We start from the raw sequence: 19,743 nt of genomic DNA, 5'->3' as shown, positions 1-19,743 counted from the left end.
GTTAGAGTACACTTTAACCGAAGAAATTTTATGTCGATGTGCCATTGTGCTAGTGAAGACTAAGTATAGATATTGAATAAAAGAGCCGATTATTCATGAGGTGATGGATCTAAACTAGGCTTATGATTTTTGAAAGGAGAGCCCCATGGTATTCTGAGAGTTATAGAACTAATTCGGCAATGATGTATAGTGAATGAGTAAATAACTTATAAACTATGATTTGCTCATTCGGTAAGATTATATAAGAGTCGAGGAAATTTAATTTGATAATTTTCACAGCTTTGTTGGGTTTTCAATACTATAAAAAGAAATAATTTAAGAAATCCAAATTGTATATCGAAACAAAACTTCAACTTTAAATCTTATTTCAACTTCAAATTATGACTCAATATTGCATGTCCAAAGAAACTCTAAATAAAAAGTACAAACAAAACAAGTACCAATAAAAGCTAAATGATATCAAAGATTTGCATTGCGTATAAACGTGAGGGCTTTGATGTCATCGTCACACTTAAATAACTGCATATAGCTTTCCTTCAAGTCCATTTGCACACCAACTTCAGAATGAATATCCGTATCATGCAACCAAAACATTTGCATATCTTTCACACCAAGAAAAAGTAAGGTTGGTTTTCCCAAACCAAAATCAATATCTTGCAAAGGGAACTTGCACAAGCTTGAACATAAAACTTTGTCAACTTCATCATTACCTCCCCACTCTGGTGCTTCAAAGCTTTCATTATATATATTAACTAATGTTGACACTATTTCATCTGGTGAAGCTTTGGTACATGAAGCAACGACTTTATTCACAGTATCCCTGATTAATATTATGAAGTGATGCAATTCCATTTTAGTCTCCCCTGGTATGAATTTTATTGGAATATCGATTCTAAAATTCCCCATAGAGTTGTTCACTTGAGGTAAAGATGATTTAGAACGCAAATTCAATGGAAAGTCCATTAGAGAAGGCCTGACATACCCATTTATGATTGCTGAAGAACCGATGAAAGCCCTCCAAAGGAGTGATGTAATAATTTCAACCCTTGACGGTTGAAAAGTCAAAGCTCCACATGCTTCATCAATGCATTTTTTTCTAAGCCTTGACATAGCAGCCTCACGAACAACGAATTTCTTAACAATAATATCTTGGTGTATACTTGGAATATAGGTTGACTTAAAAAGTCCTGATATCTCTCTTGTCGGGAAAATATTACCCAAATTAAAGCTTAAAAAATTAATCTTCTCAACAGGAGTTTCAAATCTACACACTTTTGCCCACTCAAAAAGAAATTTAAAGGTTGAGAAACCATCCATTGCAGGGTGTGAACCACTTAATGAGACTGCTAGGCCACCACATTCAAACACGGTTACTTGTGCCGTTACAATTGGTGAAACCATTAAATTAGTTTTATCAATATTTTTGTTTACATGTGGCCAAAATAAAGATGCAAGACTAAGGTCCTTGCGTGTTTTCTCTAGGAAATTATCAAGCTTACAATTGACCTTGGCCTTAGTGTAGGAAACACCTTGATCAAGACAAAGAATCGAACATTCATCTTTATTGTACCTTCCTGCTGCTGGATAAACATGAGTTAATATCTTTGAAATAGATTGTTCAATTCGCTCATCGATAGTGGAGCTATTGATGAAATTATTATTAGCATAGAAAAGAACAATCGGGACGTGTTCTTTCTCAGATATTTGGTCGAAGAAAGAGAGGTTGTAATGCTGAAGGTGAGGAGGAGTAGGTAAAAATGGCTTAATGAGCTTTGTGCATAAGATTTCAATTTCCATTTCGCTACACAACTCAACTAAGGCCTAACTATAAAAATAAAAAGGCAGCATTTAATAAAAGTTTAGAACCTTTATATTGTCACTATCATAAATACTGGACAAATATTTATTGGAATTTGGAGGAGGTCACTGTCTCAAATAAGGTACAATTATATAGCAATAAAAACGTTATATATATATATATATATATACTGGAGGGCTAGCACGGGTCCAACAATCCGTTTATCTCTTAATTACTTGTTAATTTAATACATTTTTTATAATGTCTTTAATTTTAATTTGTTTATTATTTTTTATTAATCTATTTTTGAGATAATGATAGATTCTCTATATTGGTAAGAATTAAGTTTAAATAATTAAAAGTATATTAATTTTAATATTTCTCATTTTTAACTTTAATAAGAATTTTTTGTAGTCCCAAAGATATTAGGTTATAAGTAAGATACAAGTTTTTAAAAGTTTTATCGTCATACAAATGTATGATATTTTTAATATCATAATTTGTTATAAAATTTTGTGTAGAGTTAGACTATGTTAAATAAAATAGAAGTAAAAAACTTAACCTCGTTGAGTGTTTAATTATATTAAATTATATTAATTACCATGAGTACGTCATTTAATGAGGTAAAAATTATACTCCCTACGTCCATTTTAGTTTTCATGTTGTGTTTTTCGAAAGTTAATTTGACTAATTTCAAAGTTAAATTAGATTACATTAATTCGATATTTTAAACAAAAAAATTAGATATTCAAAAACTATACGAAAAGTAATATATATTTGGGTATGAAATCTTTAAGTTTTTTCAATTAAAATAAAATTTACATAACTGAAAACAACATAAAAAAGTCGCAATAATTGGTAATTCAAGTTATTTAAAATATATATATATATATGAAATAATTACAGTAAATAAAGTGTCCGTTTGAATTAGCTTGAAAAAAAATAGCTTTTAAGTCGAAAAATAAAAAAGTCAAACTTAAATGACTTTTTAGTCAACAAATAAAAAGTAGACAAAGTCCACTTCTGGTTTTTAACTTATTTTAAGTAATTTTTTAAAACTTATGTCACACCCCGAGCCTACACCCTGGGCGGGACTGGCACTCGAAGACCATTGCTGGCCCCAAGCGAACCCTTGGCATGGCTTACTTAACTCAGCGGAAGGCTTAAACTCAACAAACATAAGTTCATATAATAAACTGGAATGTTATAAAGGAACATTCAACTGGCCATTAAGGCAAACTCAAGTCTCAACATGGAATAATGACAATGAAAAGACTAAAGAACTAACATCTGACTGTCTATGAAGCCTCTAATAACAATTGAGATGGATGTTGGGACAAACCCCACAACATCCTAATGAACTAAACTAGGAAACAATGAAATGGATCCTCCGAAATGCAAGGAGGCTCACCAACAGACTCTGAACTTCTCACTGGATCAACGGTGCGTTGGAATGCCGATCCTAGTTACCTGTGTCTGCATCATAACACGATGCAGGCCAACTGGCATTAGTACATTGAATGTACGAGTATGCGAGTTGAAATTCTAAAACAACATAGTGTCACAGACTTAGAGTATTTGCTAAGACTCCGTGCGGCACTTGACAACTTACTCACTATTCTTTCAAGATCTCGTAAGCTCAAGTAAGCCTTTAAGACTAAGATCGCTAAGAGAATGCTTTAAGAAAGACTTAGAGAGATCAAAGAGAACTTTTGGAAGAAGGCTTTTGTATTGGCTTTGGAAGATTGCTTACAACTTGAGTGATGCCTTTGCAAATGGTAGGCACCTCTATTTATACTACTCTCCAAGGGATAAAGTGCAATTAATATTTACATGATGGGTCCCTAAGATATTTACACTTTGGTCCCTAATCTAGAGAATTCTACATTGTCTAGAATTCTCCAAGACTTTCTTGAAATATCTAAGGGGTTCTAGAGTTTTCCGCAAGCCTCTCCTTAACTCTAGAAGCCTCCACACCTTCTTGTTGCAAAATTTTGTCTATGTTAGTGGCGGGACGTCACATGCTCCCCCACCTGATGATACGACGACCGCGGCGCATTGTTGCAAAAACTCCCGGACTTGGTCTTTGAACTGCCATAAGTCTTCATATTTTTCCCATGTGGCCTCCTCCGGGGATTATCCCTTCCAATGTACAAGGAACATAGCGCTGGCTTGTTGTCCTCGCTTTCATTTAGCTTGATAGTCGATGATTGCTTCAAACTCTCGATCGTGCGAGGCGGTGACAGTAATGGGTGCCCGTCGCGATTGGTTCCGGCTCGTGTCCTCCTTATCCTCATGGTATGGTTTGAGGACGCTTGCATGGAACACCGGATGGATTTTGAAGTGTGGGGGTAACTCCACCTTATATGAGATCTTGCCCACCGTGGCTACAATTTTGAACGGACCCTCATATTTTCGCACTAAGTTTTGATGAACGCCCCTTAGTGCCTTGAACTGTCTTGGGTTGAATTTCACCAAGACCATGTCGCCTTCTTTGTAGTTTGTGGGACGCCGTCTGCGGTTGGCGAATTTCTTCATCTTGCTTGCTGCCTTGTCCAAGTAGGACCTGGCAGTGTCAAGCTGCTCTTCCCATCCTTTGGCAAGATGGTACGCTCCCAAACTCTTTCCTTCGAAAACGGCTGGTAAAGAATGCACAGTTTGGGGCTGTTGGCCTGTTGCTAGCTCGAACGGTGTGCGCCCGGTGGACTCACTCCTTTGCAAATTATAAGAAAATTATGCCATGTCTAGGAGTCTTGCCCAATCCTTTTGGTGTGCACTGACGTAGTGTCTTAGGTAGCACTTCAGCAGGGCGTTGACGCGTTCGGTCTGGCCGTCGGTCTGCAGGTGGAAACTTGTGGAGAAATGTAGCTTTATGCCAAGTATCTCGAACAGCTCCCTCCAAAAGTTTCCAGTAAAGCGGGGGTCTCGGTCGCTAATGATATGTCTGGGCAGCCCCCAATACTTCACCATGTTCTTGAAGAACAATCGAGAGGCCTCATTTGCGGTGCATCCTGTTGTGGCGGGTATGAAGGTGGCATACTTTGAAAACCTGTCCACCACGACCATGATAGTCCCATACCCGTCGGACTTAGGTAGGGAAGTGATAAAGTCCATGGTCACGCTCTCCCATGGGCGTTCTGCTTCGGGTAGTGGCTCTAGTAGTCCTCCCGGATGCCTTTGCTCCACCTTGTCTTGTTGGCACACAAAACAAGTTTGCACGTAGCGTTCTATATCGTCCCGCATGCGCGGCCAAAAATAGATAGCTTCGATCAGCGCCCTCATCCTTTGTTGCCCTGGATGCCCGGCCCACGGTGTGTCATGGCTTTCCTTCATGATCTGTCGCCTAATAGACCCGAACTTTGGCACATAGACCCTTCGACCAGATGTGAGCAAAAGTCCGCCCTCCACTCAAAAGCGCCTTGTCTTGCCTTGGGTGGCTAACTCCATCAGTTTCTTGGTCTCTGGATCATGCTGCATGCCATCTCTGATTACGTCTTGAATATCACAGTAGGCTGTTGTGATGGCAGCTAGTTCGGCCTTCCTGCTTAGTGCGTCGACCACGACATTGCCTCTCCCGGGTTTGTACTCCAAGGTGTAGTCAAACTCGGCTAGAAAATCCTGCCACCTAGCTTGTTTCGGGGTGATCTTCTTTTGTGACTGAAAGTAGCTAGTGGCCATGTTATCTGTCTTGACTACGAACTTGGAGCCTAGTAGATAGTGTCTCCACGTGCGCAGGCAATGTACGATGGCTGTCATCTCCTTCTCCTGGACCGTGTACCGCCGTTCGGTCTCGTTCAACATACGGCTCTCATATGCTATTGGGTGTCTCTCTTGTATTAAGACTCCCCCAATGGCAAAGTCCGAAGCAACCGTGTGTACTTCGAAGGTCTTCAAGAAGTCGGGCAGCACCAAGACCGGTTCTTCAGTTACCGCGGCCTTGAGACCTTCGAATGCTTGCTGGCACTCCTCGCTCCAAACCCATGGCTTATTTTTCTTCAATAACTCGGTCAGCGGAGCGGCTCTAGCGGAGTAGCCCCTTATGAACCTGCGATAATAATTCGCAAGTCCAAGGAACGATCGTAGCTCGGTCACCTTAGCGGGCACTTCCCACTCCTGGATTGCTCAGATTTTCGCCTCGTCCATCCGTAGTTTGCCTTGGCTGATGATATGTCCTAAAAAGTGCACCTCGTGTTGGGCAAACTCGCACTTCTCCAGCTTGATGTATAGCTGGTTCTCCCGTAAGACTTGGAAGACCTTCCTCAGGTGCTCCACATGCTCCTTCAGAGTGTTGCTATAGATGACTATGTCATCTAAGTAAACCACCACGAATTGGTCCAAGTAGGGGTGAAAGATTTTGTTCATTAGTGTGCAGAAAGTGGCGGGTGCGTTGGTTAAGCCAAAAGGCATTACCAACCACTCGTATGCTCCGTATCTGGTCACGCACGCTGTCTTCGGTTCGTCCCCTTCTGCGATGCGTACTTGGTAGTAACTTTTCCGGAGGTCTACTTTAGTGAAGTACTTGGCCTGCCCAAGCCTGTCAAACAAATCTGCAATAAGCGGGATAGGATATTTATTCTTAATAGTTACCCTATTAAGTGCCCGGTAGTCGATGCACAAGCGTAAGGATCCATCCTTCTTCTTCTGGAACAGTACCGGTGCGCCATAAGGTGCCTTGGATGGACGGATGTGACCGGCCTCGAGGAGCTCCCTTAACTGCCTCCGTAGCTCCTCTAATTCGGGTGGAGCCATACGGTAAGGTGCATGCACGGGTGGCTTGGCTCCGACCTCCAACTCTATCTTGTGATCTACCTCACGCCTCGAAGGTAGGTTCTTTGGCAGCTCGTCTGGCATAACGTCCTTGTTCTCCTCAAGGACCTTCTCTATGATCGGTGGCAAGGACTCTTTAGCACCATTGTCTTCACTCGAACTTGCAATGGTAGCTAGGAACGTCGGCTCCCCTTTCTTTAGGTCCTTTACGATCTGCATGGCCGATAAGAGGGCATGTCCTTCTTTCTTTGGTACCTTGACTAGAGGCACCATGCATGACCCTTCCCTCTCCATGACTATGAGTCGTTGGAGGTAGGGGTCGATCATCGTGTGATAGCGCTAGAAGAACTCCTGCCCAAGAATGATGTCAAAGATATCTAAAGGAGCGACGGTAAAGTTTGTCTTACCTTGCCATTTTCCCAGTGCGATGCTCACTCCTTTCGCGACCCTGCACACGGGAGTCGGTGGGGCATTAACTGTTTTGAGGCGGGTGTTGCTTGGGGCATAGCTCAGCCCTAACCTCTCTGCCGCCGTCTTGGTCATGATGTTTGCTTCGACCCCGGAGTCTACCATAGCGCGAGCCGGCCGTCCATTAATGGAGATGTCTACATACTGCGTGCTGAAGGCTCCTGGCTTCTCCGTCTGCTTGGCTATTGCCTCGCACAGTCCAACCATGCCCAACTGTGTTGTGCCCGCGTCTTGCCCTTGTTCTTGTGCGTCCTTCTCTTTCTGCTCACGTAGGATGGCACCAAGGTTCTTCATTTCCGGGCACCTGGCATAGCCGTGTGGTCCTCCGCAGATGTAGCAACCATCCCCTTTAGTGGTTTGCGCCTTCTTCTCCGTGTAGTTCTGGCGTACGAATCGTCGGTTGTCCGGCTTGTGGGAGTCATGCTGCTTGGGGTATGCCTGCTGCTCTTTGCCTTGGCCCCGATCTCCCCCACCTTTGGCATGACTGCTCCTTGCATCCTTGCCTTTTGCCTTGTCATGCCGTTCATGCTTATAATCTGTCAAAGACTCGGCCTGTGTGATGACTTCGTCTATGGTCTTGACTTGTCGCCGCTCCAACTCCGTCTTGGCCCAGTTCTGCAGCCCGTCCATGAAGTGGAACAACATGTCCTCGTCCGTGAGGTTGGGAATCTGAAGCGTTAGAGTTGTGAACTCTTTCACGTACGCCCGAATGCTTCCCGTTTGCTTCAGCTCCCTGAATTTACGCTTAACCTCGTATATGACATTGGTAGGGAAAAAGGCTTTCTTGAATTCCTCGCGAAATTGTTCCCACGTATTGATGGTGCACGTCCCTTTCCCTATGTCTGCTTCCTTGCATCTCCACCAAAGCATGGTCATCTCGGAAAGATACAACACGGAAGTGTTGATCTTGTTCTCATCACTCTTCATCCGATTACACTTGAAGTAGTTCTCCAAGTGCCACAGAAAGTTCTCCACCTCTTGAGCGTCACGGACGCCTTTGAATATCGGTGGCTTGGGAGCCTCGACCCTGGCCTCCCTTTCATGCTCGGGTGATGCCGATCCTCCAGCCTCTACGCCTTCCTTGAGTGTCTTCATTTCGGCCTTCATGGTTTCGATTGTGTTTAACGCCTCCATGAACCAGTGCTCTAAGGAAGTGATGGCCTCCTTCATCTCGAACTCGGCCAGCTGACGTCCCTCCAACTCCTTGCGGATGTTTTCAATCTCCTCAAGGGTGAAGTCTTCAAGAGTCTTGAATTTGCCATCGGCCACGTTCATGCGCCGGCCTAGTATCTCCAAGGCCTACCTAGCCACTTCGACCCTTGTAACCCACTCTTCTCCTGCGGTAACGTCAACGGCCTCCTCGCCCTGTTCTTCGTCACTTGCTTCAGTGGTTGAGGGTGGATGGGATGTTAGCGCCTTGCTTGGTGTGGGATCCGGCAGCATTTCTTCAGGACTCTTCTGATGCTTCTTTCCCTTGCGGGACTTCTTTCCTCCATCCAGACGGATGTTGGTGGTACTAGCGGCGTTCACTTCTCCTTCGGTTGCCATTCCCTTAGTATCAAACCAGTGCTCTGATACCACGTTGTCACGGACTTAGAGTATTTGCTAAGACTCCATGCGGCACTTGACAACTTACTCACTATTCTTTCAAGATCTCGTAAGCTCAAGTAAGCCTTTAAGACTAAGATCACTAAGAGAATGCTTTAAGAAAGACTTAGAAAGATCAAAGAGAACTTTTGGAAGAAGGCTTTTGTATTGGCTTTGGAAGATTGCTTACAACTTGAGTGATGCCTTTGCAAATGGTAGGCACCTCTATTTATACTACTCTCCAAGGGCTAAAGTGCAATTAATATTTACATGATGGGTCCCTAAGATATTTACACTTTGGTCCCTAATCTAGAGAATTCTACATTGTCTAGAATTCTCCAAGACTTTCTTGAAATATCTAAGGGGTTCTAGAGTTTTCCGCAAGCCTCTCCTTAACTCTAGAAGCCTCCACACCTTCTTGTTGCAAAATTTTGTCTATGTTAGTGGCGGGACGTCACAATAAGCTGGAAAGAAAATCTGAAAGAAACACTTACCTTGGCTCTTCTCAACTCATGAATACTTAACTGAACTCATCTCAATATAAAGTAGTTTAAAACAAGTGCAATATAAAGAAAAGTTGTTTAAAAACATGATGGCAACTCTGTGTATGCAAAGATACATATAATTCTGAGATGTATGTAAAAATACCATAAACTGCATGATGTATATAAAAATACAATAATTTATGTGGGAGTTTCTCTAACCGACAACCATCACATAAGAGCTATAGTGATGATACAAGGATCTACCTTACGCTCCCAACGCATCCTATACCCGGCCAAAGGTATAGGACCTGAACAACTAAGTGAATCCACTAGTCTATTGTGAAAAGGGTTCATCTAAAAGTATGACCCTTTTCTACCCATGGTGGCTACATGGTTTATGGGGACTGTGAGTTGTCTGAACTCTCCCCCATATCGGTGTTCAATACTACTCCCAAAATATATTAGCTCTTTATGTTTTAAAAACATACTTCTTTCTGTGATTTAAGATTAGTGCTCAAAAACTTAGCTCAAAGGCTATCTTGGAAATCTCAGTTTCCCTGCTTTCTTCATTTAGAAAGCTATTACTCTTTTCTGAAAGCTAGCCCGAAGGCTACTTTAGGAAATCTCAGTTTCCGCTCTTATTTAAATGTGAAAACATTTTTAAATCTCTTTGGGAATACATAGTCCTATATACTTCTTTGAAGAAAAGAACTTCAACTTTACTCTTTACTAAACTCAAACTTAAGTCTTAAAACAAATTAAAACATTTGTGAAAGACTTTTGTAAACTTTAAGAACTTATCTTAACTTGACTCCTGACTTCTCTTGACTTTGACCTTAACTGCTCTTGACTTGACTCTTAACTGATCCTTGAATTGAATTATGGATTCAAGGATTAAGATTTATGATCGGAAAGATCTCATGTTGTTTAGGAATGATTTTAGATAGCTAAACGGAAAAGACCAAAACTCAAGATTTGAAGGTGGGTCCGCGACGCGGAGGCATAATTAAATTTTGGTTCCAAAAATGTCTTTTAAGGCAGAACACCTCGTGTCAGCTCTGTGACACGAAGCTAAGATGTTCAAATTTGGGCACTAGGCGCGCGACGCGCGGCCACCCTCTAATTTCGTCCGACGAAATTTCTTCTTCTTTTTCCAACCCCAATTCACCCAAACTCGATTCTTTTTCTCAAATTACTTTTAGATACAGATACCCAACAATGTACCTAAGAACCTAACTCGAAACGACCCTATAATGCGACGTAACGAAATCAGCAACTTCCCAACTCACCAACTCAATCAAATTCAAGAACAATATATGAACTCAAGAGTAGGTATCAAGATCATCAATATTCAAATGCTTTTAGGACGAATCCAAACTGAAATAAATATGTTTGGCACGTGGGAGAACGATCCCAACGTTATGAGAGCCTCACATACCTGATAGAAGTAAATCCTTGGCAAAACACCAAGTTCCTTGATCGATCTTGATGAATTTGCCCTTTTATCCTTCTTCTTTTCTCTTCTCCTTTCTCTTTAGCCCTAGCGTGAAATCCCAAGTTCTAAAACTGACTAAGTTCTGAATTGACCCATATTAAACTCCTAAAATCGGATTAAAATAATAGGGCAGTGAAAAGACTAAAATACCCCTTATATTTCCAGATTGGACATTTTCCTTAATCCAACAGCCCAACTTCCAAAGGGCATAACTTGCTCATACGAACTCGGAATCGCGCAAACTTGGTGGCGTTGGAAAGATCATTCTAAGAGCTTCCCAACCATATCTGGAACTACACCTAACTCATCCTAAGCTAGTAGTTATGGCCGTCTGAATTTGACTAAAAACTCAACTTTAACTTACTTTCAATTTTCCAGATTTCCTTATACTTTCCAAAAATAACTATTTCCAGATTTTAAACTCTTTATAGTCGTTTCTAGGTGCGAGATGTTACAACTTATTTTAAGTTATTTTTAAGAGCCCGTTTGGATAAGTTGAAAAAGCAGTTTTAATACAGAAAATTAAAAAAAATCAAAATTTAAATGACTTTTAAGTAAAAAAAAAAAAAGTACGGGAAGTCCTACTTTTGATTTAAACTTATTTTAAGTCATTTTTTAAATTTATTTTAAGTTATTTTTAAGAGCCCGTTTGGATAAGCTGAAAAAAGTAGTTTTTAAGTTAAAAAGTAAAAAAAAAAAAAAAAAAAAAAATCAATGATTTTTAAGTCAAAAAAATAAACAGCAGAGGAGGTCCTACTTTTGGTTTTTAACTTATTTTGAGTTATTTTTAACTTTGTCAAACACTCTCAAAAAACTAAAAATGACTAAAGAGTAGGTTTGACAAACTTTTTAGCCCATCCAAACATGCTCTAACTTTGTCAAACAGTCTTAAAAGCTAAAAGTAACTTAAAAGTAGATTTAACTAACTTTTAAATTAATCCAAACAGACTAAAAAACTTGTTTGAATCTCAAATTTGAATATTGTGTTACCTTTAGAAGCAAAATATAAATGAATTACCTTTAGTAAAGCTATACAAATTTATTCATTTATTTTTGTCCACAAGAATTTTCCTTCAACTTCTTATCAACAAATTGAAATAAATATTAAGAAGCAATATGTAAATAAAAATTTCACTAAGCTAATCAATTGTAATTGAAGAGTAGTTTATTTAAATAAATTTGGTTTATACTTACGTAAATCATATTCATATTTATTAATGACTATTGATAACGGGTCCCCTATGTCATCATGCAACTATTCAGAGAAACTGATATAAAATTACTACTATCAACTAATAAAAGGACTAAAATGCCATCATCAAATGAAATAATGCCAATAAGCTAACATGATGATACCAAATTTTCACTCATGTTTCTATAATAGTAGAAAAGAAAAGAAACAATAAATATTACCAGAGAACCTCATATAAATAAAAAGGCATCAAGTAGTAAAAGTAAATTAATTGTCCCTATCATACCTACCAGACAACTATTAAATAATGAAAGGGATCATTGATGGTAAAAGTAAATAAAAACCTTTATATTGTCCCTATCATACCTACCAGACAACTATTAAATAATGGAGGGGATCATTGATGGGTAAAAGTAAATAAGAACCTTTCTATTGTCCCAATCATACCTACCAGACAACTATTAAATAATGGAGGGGATCATTGATGGTAAAAGTAAATAAAAACCTTTATATTGTCCCTATCATACCTACCAGACAACTATTAAATAATGGAGGGGATCATTGACTCATAATGCATTCACTGAAACACAATCTAGTCAAGGATAGTAATTGGGTGGGGCAGAGCGAAGCAGGCTATAATGTATGTGGCGCAGGGTGTATTAGAGCTTTTATAAGTGCGGGGTAGGGTGGACTTAAATATATTTTTTCACTAAACTAATCAATTGTAATTGAAGAGCAGTTTATTTAAATAAATTTAATTTATACTAACGTAAATTATATTCACGTCTGTTAATGACTATTGATGATGGGTCTCTTATATCATCATGCAACTATTCAGAGAAATTGATAAAAAATTACTACTATCAACTAATAAAATGACTAAAATGCCATCACCAAATAAAATAATGTCAATAAGCTAACATAATGATACTAAACTTTCACTTATGTTTTTATAATAGTAGAAAAGAAAAATAAATATTACCAGAGAACCTCATATAAATAAAAAGGCAGCAAGTAGTAAAAGTAAATTAGAACCTTTAAATTGTCTCTATCATACATACCACACAACTATTAATTGGAGGGGGTTACTGATGGTAAAAGTAAATTAGAACCTTTATATTGTCACTATCATACTACCAGACAATTATTAATTGGGCGGGGCGGAGCGAAGTAGGCTATAATGTATGTGGCGCAGGGTGTATTAGAGCTTTTATAAGTATGGGGTAGGGTGGGGTGGGGCGGGCTTAAATATAATTTTTCATAGATGTGTACTCTCATATTTATATAGTGAATTGTTCATCTCTTTTGGTGAATGTGGGTCGATATTTAAGAGCCGGATGTCGTATCCACAGAGACTCGAGATTAGATGATATTTGATTTTTTTCAATAACTTTAATTTAAATTTCCAAAAAGGTTGATGAATGGTTCTAAATTATCGATTATTCAAAGTAAACTAAACAAACGATTCAATTTCAAGTTGGAGTTAAAAAAAAAATGACTTAGAAAATTCCAGGTCTGTCTACTTTGAATTCCTGCATAATTTTTTTTGTTTATGGACTTCAATTAGTTATAAAATCACTGATTTACAGGGTTAAATGTATGATCATGGTCTCCCGACCTCTAATCGTCTACCGCAATTGTAATTCCACCATACAACCAAATGATTTCAGATTTCAAATTTCTATTTACTAACAAATTCAAATTGTTTCCAAGTCCTAGCTAGATCCTATATCCAATACTACAACTTTTATTGCCTAGATCAGATAATTGTTACTACTGATGTATGTGTAAAAGGTGGTTGTTGCTTATATATTCTGATTTCTGAGGGTGTAAAACCAACAGTAACTAATTTCCTTTACTTTTTATACTTAGAAATCATGCACGATATTAAGCTTCAACAGTAGAGCAAATAACGGAAAAACTAAATATTTATAACGGTGCATCATGAGGTGAAACACATTTAAGTGAATCATTTGTTTTTCCCTTATTTGCTCTTCTGATCTGTTGAAGCAAATAAGATTTACATATTTGAAAAACAAGCATATTACTGTTTGTCATATACCAGTTGATGACTCTATGAACCACACACTCATTGAATGATGTATCAATGATTTTATCTGAGCTGTCAGGAATTAAGACACTTAATATCTCACACTCAATATTGCATGTCCAAACGATCGCTTAATAAAAAGTATAAACAAAACAAGTACCAATAACATACTGAAAAAGTAAAATGATATCAAAGATTTGCATTGCGTCTAAAGCTTTGATGTCATCGTCACAATCAAATAATTGCATGTAACTTTCCTTCAAGTCCATTTGCACACTAACTTCAGAATGAATATTCGTATCATGCAACCAAAACATTTGTACATATTTCATATCAAAAAATAGTACGGCTGGTTTTCCCAAGCCAAAATCAATATCATGGAAAGGGAATTTGCACAAACTTGAACATAAAACTTGTCAACTTCATCATTACCTCCCCACTCTGGTGCGTTGAAGCTTTCATTATATATATTAACTAACGTTGACACTATTTAATCTGGTGAAGCTTTGGAACAAAGCAACAATTTTATTCACAATATTCCTAAGTAATATTATAAAGTTGTGTAACTCCATCGGTCTCTCCTAGTATGAATTTTTTCGGAACATCTATTCTAAAATTCCCCATAGAATTTTGCACTTGTGGTAAAGATGTTTTAGCATGCAAATTCAATGTGAAGCTTTATATTATGATGTAATTTGTTGGTTAGGGGTATGGTCCATGTCCTCCCAACATATGTAACTTTTTGAATTAATCACATGGTAGGGGTCAAGCCTAATTAACCACCACACCAAAGGAATTACAACTCGAGGTGATTACTTATAAAAAAATTAGAACCTTTATATTGTCAATATCATAAATACTGGACAAATATTTATTGGAGGAGGTCACCGTTTCATAATGCATTAATTGACTGAGAAACAATTCAATTAGAGACGACAATGGGCGGGTCAGGGCGGGAGTAGGGTGGGGCGAGTTATAGTGTATGTGGGGCGGGATGGGTTAGAACTTTTATAGGTGCGGAGTGAGGCAGGTTTAAATATAATTTTTCAAAATTTACGTAAGACGGAGTGGGTTACGTAACATGTTAATTTAGCGGTTAACCGTTAACAAAACTAATTTAAGTTAAAAAGTTGTTGCGACTATTATTTGAAATGCTAGGCTGGATTATTTTGTTACTTTGTGCATGATTGGTCCTCTGTCGGCCACCCACCTTACACCTAAAATTAATTAAATTTTTAAATGTTGAGACTATTCATTGTAATAGTAAAGTTCCACCATTGTTTTACATATGATTTAGTTATTTTATTATGACAAAGAATAGTTTAATGGTTTTATCGTTATTGTAGGCAAAAGTTAGTTATTTAAATGTGAGTAATTTTTTTACTCTTATGTATAACATATTAAAATTCAGTAACTATAGGTTAAATTTATCCATCTACCTCAATATTTTAACGTGAGAGGATTGATTTATTCAGTATGTTGGGAATAGTCATCTCAATGGTAGGTGAAACCTATAATTGATCCTGTGGAGTGAGATTTAGATTTATATATTCTAAACAATTACTTTACGTGAACCGTAAACGTACTTTTAAATCCATAATTATATGTGAACCGTAAACGTACTTTTAAATCCATAATTATACGTGAACCGTAAACGTACTTTTGTCGATTATTTTTCACACAATTATGTACAAAAACTCTAAAAAAAAATTGTTGTTCATCCATTATTATTTTTAAAAAAAAGATATGACGTTGATTTTTAAAATGAAAAAGTGGAAATGAAGAACATAAATAAAAATGAAGAAACTTGTCATTAAAAATACAACATAAAAAGTTTCTTCATAAAAAGTGTGTTGATTTTCTTTTTAAATCAATTAATTAAATTAAATAACACCATATATATTTTTTCCATAATCTATTTGGACTAACTCAAGTACCAGCTTTCTAATTTTTCATTCAACTAAATACGAGTAAAAAAACTCATGTTCATTGCAAATTAATAACACTATAAAAAATGTTGAAACTCGATAACTTCGTTGGGTTATCATTGATTTTCTTAAGAAAGAAAATCGACGCACTTTCGTCGGTTATTTTTCAAGCAAAATACAGGGAAACTCTCAAAAAGAAATTGTTACTTTAAAAAAAATCAATGATCATCCATCAATTTGAATTTTTTACAATAACTAACAGTTGAACGGCGATTTTTAAAATGCAAAATTGTTGTTGAAGTGTAACGACCTGTTCCCGTCGTTATAGAAAACCAATGGGGAAGGAATTTGGGCCAGAAAACTTCTGAGTAATAACTTGAAAATTTCTAGCCTAGGCCAGACTTGAACGAAATTTGAGTCATGTGAGGTCTAGGGAAATATGGAAATGGATGGGGGATTTAATTATGAATTTGATCACGTGAGTAGATAGCCAAGACGTTAAGGAGCCCGTATGGCTTTACGAAATCGAATTCGGGCAAGTAGAACTCCTGAAACTGATCTTGGCATGAAAGGGTAGTTTTAGAACGTCCATTTGAAGGTGTGTTGTGAAAGGGAGGTTGGAACTCAAATTTTGAGTTTCTGTCTCCGTGCAAGCCACTAGGTCGAGGTTATTTCCGCCAAGGAGGGTCGCTATGGCGGGACAGTCCCGACTTAAATCGTGGAAGAACCCCAAAATTGTTATTTACTGTAAAAATTTCGTTCTTAAGAACTAAGGGACGACCCAGGGTAGTTTCTTATCAGATTCCCACAAATTCTAGCGCTAAAGGTAAGTTAATTACTCCCCTAATCCGCTTTTCGATTCATAGAACTTTGAATCTTGGGTAATTATAGTTGGGGGAGGATTTAGGCATGAAGTTAATTGTCACGACCCGAGTCTACACCCTGGACGTGGCCGGCACTCAAGAACCATTGATGGTCCCCAAGCGAACACTCATCCTGGCTGACTACAAGCAGAAGACTAACTTAAGCATGCAAAAGCTTAAAACTGAATAAAATTCAATAAACTCAACTTTTCAAAACTTTAACTCAAATGAACACCTTAGAATAAAAATAATATATTGAACTCGCCATAAAATAGGCAACTTAAGTCTTTAAAACATTTAATAAAATAAATGAATAATATAGACTTCCCAACTATACTAACTATCTATGAAGCCTCTAACTGATAAAGATGGAACTCGGGACAAGACCCACGACATCCTGACTAAACTGAAAAGTAAATGAAATCCTCCGAAAACAAGGAGTCTCACCATAGCTAACTCAAACTCCCGGATGTATGAACGAATCTCTTGTTGATAATCCTGAATACCTGTGTTTGCATCATGAGAAGATGCAAGCCAAATGGCTCAATACGTGGAATGTACGAGCATGTAAGAAGAATTCTAAAGCATAAACATAAGCTTGAAAAGAATCTAAAAGTAACTGAAGAGCTTACCTGGCTCAACTCAACTCAACATAACCGAACTTATTTCAATATAAAGAAGTTTAAAACAAGTGCAATATAAAGAAAAGTTGTTTAAAACATAATGTCAACTCTATGTGTATGCAAAGATACAAATAACTCTGAGATGTATGTAAAAATACAAATAAACTGATGTATATAAAAATACAAAGTACTATTGTGGGAGTTTATCCAACCGACAACCATCACATAAGAGCTATTGTGACGATACAACGATCTCCCTCACGTTGCCAGCACATCTTATACCTTGCTACAGGTATAGGACCTGAACTACTAAGTGGATCCACTAGTCTATGTGAAAAGGATTCATCTAAAAAGTATGACCCTTTTCTACCCATGATGGCTACATGATTTATGGGGGCTGTGAGTTGTCAAAACTCTCCCCCATATCGGTGCTCAATACTACTACCAAAATATTCTAGCTCTTTATGTTTTAAAAACAGACTTCTTTCTTTGATTTGAGATTAGTGCTCAAAAAGTTAGCTCAAAGGCCATCTTGGAAATCAAAGTTTCCTCTCTTGCTTTATTGTGAAAGCATTTACTCTTTAACTGAAAACTATCCCAAAGGCCCTTTACTGAAAAACTCGCTCAAAGGCTCTTTACTGAAACACTAGCTCAAAGGCTCTTTTGAAAATCTCAGTTTACCGTTCTTATTTAAATGTGAAAAACATTTTAAACTCATTTGGGAATGCATAGTCCCTGTATACTTTTGAAGAAATGAACTTCAACTTTACTATTTACTGAACTCAAAACTTAAGTCTTAAAACAAAGTAAAACGTTTGCAAAAGACTTCTTAAAATATGGTTCATGCCGAATTATGGACATGAACGACTCAATGCAAGGTTTTCAATAACTATAGATAGATCTCAATACTTGGAACTCAAGAACTTCACTAATACTGCTCATTTCAGGAATTCTCAACTCAGAGGATTCATGTGGAATTATGAGCATGAACTACTCAACTCATGGACTCAAATATACTTCTCATCTCAAGACTGTTCGACTTATAAGGTTCATGCAGAATTATAGGCATGAACAATTCAACTCAAGGACTTCATGGGTAACATGTAATAGTGTCATGATTATAAATATAATCTCATAAGGGATTAGGAACTCAATACTTAGAAACTGAAGATACTACTCCTCTCAAAGGTACTCAACTGATGAAGTTCATGTGGAAGTTGTGGGCATGAACGACTCGACTCAAAGGTCAAAACATCAATAAGGAACTCATATATACGACTCTTCTCATCCTCATACTTACTTACTCAAAACTTAGTTCAAATCGATAGTTGATCTCAAAGGATTCACAATTGAACTCAAAGGATTTCTTGAAACTCTACTCTTAACTCTCTCTTAAATGTGAATTATGAATTCAAGAGTTATAGTTCATGATAAGAAAGATCTCATGATGACAAGGTCGACTCATGAATACATTATTCTTACTATCATACTCACTTGCTCGAGTCTTGAAACAAGTTATTAGAATTTGTAGAAGACTCCTCAAAAAGACAAAAAGGAATTTTCTGAAGAAAAAAAAAGGTTCGAAAGAACTCTCAAGACTTGACTCTCAACTCTACCTTAAATGTGATTTTATGAATCCAAGGTTGTGATTTGTGATAGGAAAGGCCATGATGTGTAGGATTGATTTTAGATAGCTAAACATGAGAAAAGATAAAAAAAAATATTCACTGCTTGGAAGTTAGTCTGTGATGTGGAGACGCATTAAAATAATTGGTAGTGAAATAACTTTTGAGGTAGAGAGGTCAGTGACCTCTCTGCGATGCGAGGACAACTTTATGAAATGGGGAGGCAGGTCCGCAATGTGGAGCCACGTGCCAGATATGCCCGACTTTTCTCTTCTTCGTTTTCTAACCCCAAATCGCCTAAATTCAATTCTTTTGCTCAACTTTTTTTTAGATTCAGATAACCATCACATGTACACAAGAATCTAACTCAAAACTACTCTATAAATCGAAACAGTAATCTCAAGAACTCCTAAATCTCAGCCTAATTCAAAAATGAAAGCAATTCAAGAACACATATCAATAACATTAGATTTTCAACTTTCTAGAACGAACTTTACGCTGAAATTTACATGATTGGCGTGTGGGTGAACAAACCCAACACTATGAAAGCTTACATAACTGAAAGAATCATCTTCTTGCAACACTTGAAGGAAAATCTTGAGAGATGAACCCTAGCCTTAGCGTTTCTTGAATCCCTTGACCGTAAAATCTTTGGAGTGGAAGATAGGGTTTTGATTTAAGAAGAACATAATTTTCTACACGTTTAGGGTAATTTAGATGACTTCCTAAGGGTTTTTAGGACTAAAATACCCCTAAAGAAATAATTAAAACGAGCTGGGAGTCGGAAAGATCTTTCATCAGGCAGTGATGTCCGTGTTGGCTCCGCGACGGAGCTATCGCGGAGCTGCTGCCAGGTTTGCGC

General features: G+C 37.8%; 1 protein-coding gene across 1 annotated transcript; it reads right to left on the bottom strand.

The window, feature by feature from the left end:
* Nucleotides 1-459: 459 nt before the first annotated feature.
* LOC107058422 (acetyl-CoA-benzylalcohol acetyltransferase-like) lies at nt 460-1,797 on the bottom strand. The gene has a single exon (XM_015304109.1). The coding sequence runs from the start codon at nt 1,795-1,797 to the stop codon at nt 460-462; it is 1,338 nt and encodes a 445-aa protein (XP_015159595.1).
* Between the last annotated feature and the right edge of the window lie 17,946 nt (nt 1,798-19,743).

This window comes from Solanum tuberosum, unplaced genomic scaffold (genome assembly GCF_000226075.1).
Source record: "Solanum tuberosum cultivar DM 1-3 516 R44 unplaced genomic scaffold, SolTub_3.0 scf00516, whole genome shotgun sequence".
NCBI classification, from domain to species: domain Eukaryota; kingdom Viridiplantae; phylum Streptophyta; class Magnoliopsida; order Solanales; family Solanaceae; genus Solanum; species Solanum tuberosum.
This window is presented reverse-complemented; position numbering and strand designations above follow the sequence as displayed.

Bases quoted from the DNA above. Each gene is read 5' to 3' on its own strand.
- LOC107058422 (XM_015304109.1), bottom strand. From the start codon at position 1,797: ATGGAAATTGAAATCTTATGCACAAAGCTCATTAAGCCATTTTTACCT.